The following is a 6000-nucleotide window of genomic DNA, read 5'->3' as shown; positions in this document are numbered from 1 at the left end:
CTGCCACCACCACTTCAGGCATGAACTTGTTTCGGCAGTGACACCCGCTCAGCCAATCACTGGCCACTGTGCTGTCCCATCTCAATCAGTAATTGGCTGAGCGGCCTGTCACTGCAGAAACGAGTTCCCCCTGAAAGTGGCGATGGCAGTGGTCAGTGGAGGACCCAGTAACATGGCAGGAGGACGCCAGGGTGGTAAGGTGAGAATAAGATGTTCATACTTTTTTATATAAATGGAGCACTATACAAAAGTTTTTTTAAGTGCTGGAGTACCCCTTTAGGTATTACTCTTTTGATTGTCATCTATGACTAGGGCTCCATAGGCGAAACACGTTAGTTTTTCAGTTTCTGTGCTTATGCCCTATGGATGAGATGAATTTATTATATGATGCAATAAAAGTGATGTTCTAATTAGAAGCTTAGCTATCCGTGCTGGACTTTTTTTTTGTTCTTATATCATTGTTAACCGTTTCACTGTGCAGTAAAATCCCTTTAATGTATGACAATGTGTGACATTTTTCCACCTCATACACATCAAGGGTTAATAGCCTACCATTGACACTACTTGCCTGTCTGCCGGTGACAATGAGGCTTTGATATTACAGCGGTGAATGTCATCTGCTTTTCTTAAGAATTATAAACAAAAGTATCAGAATGTGCTTCCAAGGACAAAAGAGGAGCGCTGAGCCGGCTGTGATTGGCCGGGATGTGGAGCTCTCCCACACTTACTAGTAATTGGCTTGGAGTAGACTTAGGATCTGAGTAGTTGAGTGGTGCAGTGTTGGTGCCCTATCTGACGTGACTGCACATCCTGGACTATTACTCCCAGTGTAAACTACTTTATGAAGCGCAAACATGAGTCTGTATGCAAGGAGAGTAACACTGCCGGCAATCACCCCCCTGGTGCTCCAGAAAAGGGTAGGACGGCTGACTTATTTGTCTTGGTTTAACTCTATAACAAGTCCTGTCAATGATTTTACAGAAAAAAAACAGAAAGTCCCTTTTTTTCTTCTTTTTACTGTAGTTATTTCTTTGTATTGTTATTGTATATTGTTTCTATGATTCCGGCGTAGCAGAGCTGACTTTGTCATTTTGAACAACTCATTATGATATCAAAGTAGGTGTTGTGGAATACAGCTAAATTCAATGAGGGTTACTGTGTAGACGTAGTAGAGCTGAGTTTGTTATTTGACATATTTTATACAAATGAGCCTACCGCTTTAATTCAGGGCTACAGCAGTGTGACAGGCTAAAATAACAAACTCAGCTCTGCTACAAAGCATTATCATCTCTCAGTATTTCATTTCTGGTCATGTGATAGTTCACATTGATCTGCTGCTGTGTGGCTTAAATAGGGGTCTGGATTTTAGAAACATTAGAACATTCTGGAATTAAGAGTGCCCTTACACAGAAAGATTTATCTGACAGATTTTTGAAGCCAAAGTCAGGAATAGATTTGAAAAGAGGAGAAATCTCAGTATTTCCTTTATGACCTGTTCTCTGTTTATTGTCCGTTCTGGGACCCCCCTGAAAAGTGCACAGGAGATAGCATGTTGTAATAGGAATACCTCATTTATTAAAGGGTTTTTCCCTTTAAGGACATCTCCACATGCTTCCCCATCCTATAGTTTTGGGGCATTGATAGAAAGAGGATCTCTCCTACATATCCAGTTGGAGCAGAAGTGATCCGTTCTCAGGACTGAAGGGTGCCCGGGCTTTCTGGTTCAGATTTATAACACGTCTGATCCATGTGATCTGGATATATCCATTACTGATCTGTAACAATATGAATGATTCCGAGCTGGTTCATCATTACCTTATAATACCTCACTGGCGAATATCATTAACAACTCCTATACTAGTTCCACCTGTGAAAAGTGGTAGTAAAACTTGCTCAGCATGATGCAATAATGGTTTGGAAATTGCACAAAAAAATTGGATTTAATAAGAATTTAGAAAAAATTAATTATTCTATATTGTAACCATTTGATTGATGAGTACAGATCACAATTCACTATTCTGTGGTCACATCTATGGTTATAGTGATAAGTTATCTTCTGATGACTGTAATACGGCTGCGACGAGTGCTGTGTCCACTTTATTGTTTGTCAGACATAGCGCCATACATGTGGTAGTGGTGTTGCCTGGTATTGCAGCTTAGTGCTATTCAGTTTAATGGTGTGCACAGCTGCTGGTCTGGTCAGGCACAGCTGCATACAATTAAAAGGATATGCTGCCACAAATTTGGTCTCGGTAGCTCTTATATTTATGGCCTATTCGAAGGATAAGCCGTCAATATCGTAATCCCAGAAAGCTGCTTTATTATTGTTTAGTGCAGGGATGGGGAACCTTCAGCCCTTTAGCTGTTGCAAAACTACAATTCCCATCATGCCCGGACAGCTGAAGCTAAAGCTTTGGCTGTCCGGGCATGATGGGAGTTGTAGTTTTGCAACAGCTGGCGGGCCGGAGGTTTCCCATCCCTGGTTTAGTGGTTCAGTTGTTACTATACTATATACTATACACTATTTTGCTGTGTGGGAACCGGGGAGATTTATCAAACTGGTGTAAAGTAGAATTGTCTTAGTTGCCCCTAGAAACCAATCAGATTCCACCTTTCATTCCTCACAGACTCTTTGGAAAATGAAAGGTGGAATCTGATTGGTTGCTAGGGGCAACAGAGCAAGTTTCACTTTACACCATGTTTGATAAATCTCCCCGCTGAGTCTTCTTTTGTTAACAAAGTACATAGAACGGTGATCTAGTACAAAGTACAGTGGTACCTCGCTTCTCATACTGAAAAAGATTGTTCATAGGAGATGTTATATATGAGATATATGAAAGTAGTCATTGTGTCTGTGCAAATACATAGTAGATAAATGGGAATTGTAGATAAATGGGAATTGCAGTTGTGCAACAGCTGGAGGGCTGCAGGTTTCACACCTGTGGTATATACATATAGAGCAGTATATACAGTATACCAAACATATCAGTGGGAAGATTATATTACACAGGACAATGTGCACAGAAGATAAAATATAGAGCATGGGGCATAATGTATGTAGTATGTAGGCCTATACATGGAATATAATACTATAAAATACCATGTACAGATATAGATGCTGATGGCAAAAAATCAGGGAATCATAGGGTGCCGGCTTGCCGGCGTGCCAACGGGCTGGCACTTTACCTGACACCATACAGTACTGTACCTACCGGGCAGCAATAGACAAGAGCCCTTGGTCCTGTATCTACTTTATAGTAAAGGATATAGTGTTTCTTTAAACCATGATGAAGAGTATTGTTTAGGATCAGGGGTGGCAATGGGTGCTGCACTAACTAATGACTGTGGCATCACAGGGGTTAATAGGCCAGGAATAGCGATTTCTCCAATCCTGGAGTGTTGTAAATCACAGATGAAACCCCAAGAGGTTTATCATCTATTATAAATTCTAGTAAGCCCCAAACTGCTATAGCTAATGGTGCGTTTACACAGACAGATTTATCTGACAGATTGTTGAGACCAAAGCCAGGAACAGACTATAAACAGGGAACAGGTCATAAAGGAAAGACTGAGATGTCTCCTCTTTTCAAATGCATTCCTGGCTTTGGCTTCCAAAATCTGTCAGATAAATCTGCCTGTGTAAACGCACCATAAAGTAAAGCAACTCTTACATTTTACGGATCCCAGGAAGTAAGGAGTCATTTATCTGAGTAAAAAAGTAGTTTCCCATGATGCAGTATTTAAAGTTAACTTATAGTAGAGGGGAGATAGCAAGCTCGGGGATATATAGGTAAATAGATTTTATTTATATTATTTATTTAAAATATTTATTTTTGGTTTGACAAAGACATTTAAAAGTTCCTTCCCCCACCTGCACATAGAGAAAATCTGTAACCCGACCACCTTCCCCTCCACCACCATACAGTGATTGACAGCTTCTCTTGTATGAGTTTGTAGACGAGTAGAGATATTAATAATTCTGTATGGATGGGGAAGACTGTCTTTCAGGATTTCTCAGACAGTTCTTAGTTTTTCCATAAGAATAAATTGGTGTCAGAAAGTTATACAGATTTATGAATTACTTCTATAAAAAAACAACCTCCAGTCTTCCAGTACTTAGCAGCTGTTGTATGTCCTGCAGGAAGTGGTGTATTATTTTCAGTCTGACACAGTGCTCTCTGCTGCCATCTCTGTCTATGTCAGGAACTGTCCAGAGCAGTAGCAAATCCTCATAGAAAACCTTTCCTGCTCTAGACAGTTCCTGTCTCGGCCAGAGATGTCAGCAGAACGAAAACTCCGGTCTGGGGTAATGAGGTAAAAACCAAAAGCCCTGCTGGTCTAGGGTTGAAAAGAGGTCAATGTCAACAACATCCCTACTGGTCTAAAAGGTGTTGATGTGAATATTCCCTTTGGTTTATGAGGACTTAAGGGAATCTGCACAGGTAGACAGAGATAGCAACTATGACTAATGTTACCTTCTATAGCTATACAGGCTTGATACAAGGGGTATTGCTTTAAAAATTGAGTACGGTGAAGCTGGAGCATAAGGGTCTGTTCACACTATGGAAAGTCCAAGAGTCCATGGCGGGGACTCTGCTTAAACCTCCATCTGTCCCACTGATCCAATAGGACGTGTCAATTCTCTGGGAAGATGGCAGAATGTGCATGAGACGTCCTATCAAATGAATAGGACAGGCAGATCTTCAAGTAGAGTCCCAGCTGTGGACTCCACTTGAAATCCTGTGAAAATTCTGTAATGTGAGCGACCCCTAATACTCTAAGGGTGCCTTCACACCTACCGGATCCGCAGCGGATCTCACTTCTCAGCTGCGGATCCAGTACCATTGATGCCTATGTTAGCACATACTCGCAGCAGGATTGACATCCCGCTGTGCGTAAGTGCTTTAACCCCCTGGCGCCCACAGCCCCACCGCTCGCATCATCCCCGCTGCCCGCATCCTCCATCCCGGACCCCCATCAGCACCGCCGCCCGCATCCTCCATCCCGGCCCCCATCATCCCCGCCGCCACCATCCTCCATCACTACCGCCCGCATCCTGCAGCCTGCCGCCGAGAGCATACATTACCTGCTCGGTGGCACGGCTTCAGTGAGGCTCCCGGCTCTGGTCCCGCTCAGCCAATCAGCGCACAGCAACACTGATCGGCTGAGCGGGACTGGGAGGCTCACTGCAGCCGTGCCGAGGAGCAGCTAATGTATGCTCTCGGCGGCGGGCTGCAGGATGCTGATGGGGGGCTGGGATGTAGAATGCAGGCGGCGGGGATGATGGGGGCGGGGATAGAGGATGCCGGTGCCAGGGCTAATGCGAGCGGCGGGGCTGTTGGCGCCAGGGGGTTAAAGCACATAGTCACAGCGGGATGTCAATCCCGCTGCGAGTATGTGCTATCCTAGGGGTGAATGATACTGGATCCTCAGCTGATCTCGCTGCAAATCCGCAGAAGTGAGATCCGCTGCGGATCCGGTAGGTGTGAAGGCACCCTAAAGCAAACATTTCAAGAAAGACCCCTTAGTAATATATATGGCTAGAACACAGTAAATGGCTATGTTCACACATAGTATTTCCGTCAGTCTTTTTTCAACCAAAACCAGGAGTGGAACTGACAGGGCAAAATTATAATGGAAAGATGTGCACAGTTTCTGTGTTTTCAACCCACTCCTGGTTTTGGTTGAAAAAAAGACTGACCAAAATACTATGTGTGAACATAGCCATTGTTTGATCAGAACAGGATCATATTGTTCCCTATAGTAACATAATAGAAGCCTATCTGGCAGTTTTACTTTCCTTTTAGTTACCTGTAACAGACAACAATTATCTCTTATATCACCGTTTATATACATGGGTGTTCCTATTTTAGTGCTGGATATCTAGGTGTACTATCTTCCTCAAATAATGTAATAATATGCTTTACTTTACTTAACCGTCTAAACTGAGGAAAGACAAACAATGATGGAAACACAGAAGTTTTGTCCAGAAACATCTAA

The 6000-nt window shown here is 43.0% G+C and overlaps 1 protein-coding gene across 1 annotated transcript in view; it reads left to right on the top strand.

Moving 5' to 3' along the window:
* Positions 1-757: 757 nt before the first annotated feature.
* The window catches only part of GRB14 (growth factor receptor bound protein 14), a 43349-nt gene continuing 38106 nt past the window's right edge, over positions 758-6000 (top strand). Inside the window, exon 1 of the mRNA XM_069982831.1 lies at positions 758-917. Within this exon, the coding sequence (XP_069838932.1) occupies positions 855-917 (63 nt within the window). The 5' untranslated portion in view covers positions 758-854. The remainder of the gene's footprint in view (positions 918-6000) is intronic.

This window comes from Dendropsophus ebraccatus, chromosome 9 (genome assembly GCF_027789765.1).
Source record: "Dendropsophus ebraccatus isolate aDenEbr1 chromosome 9, aDenEbr1.pat, whole genome shotgun sequence".
Taxonomy (NCBI): Eukaryota; Metazoa; Chordata; class Amphibia; order Anura; family Hylidae; genus Dendropsophus; species Dendropsophus ebraccatus.
The sequence above is the reverse complement of the archived record's forward strand: the minus strand, read 5'-3'. Positions and strand labels throughout refer to the sequence as shown.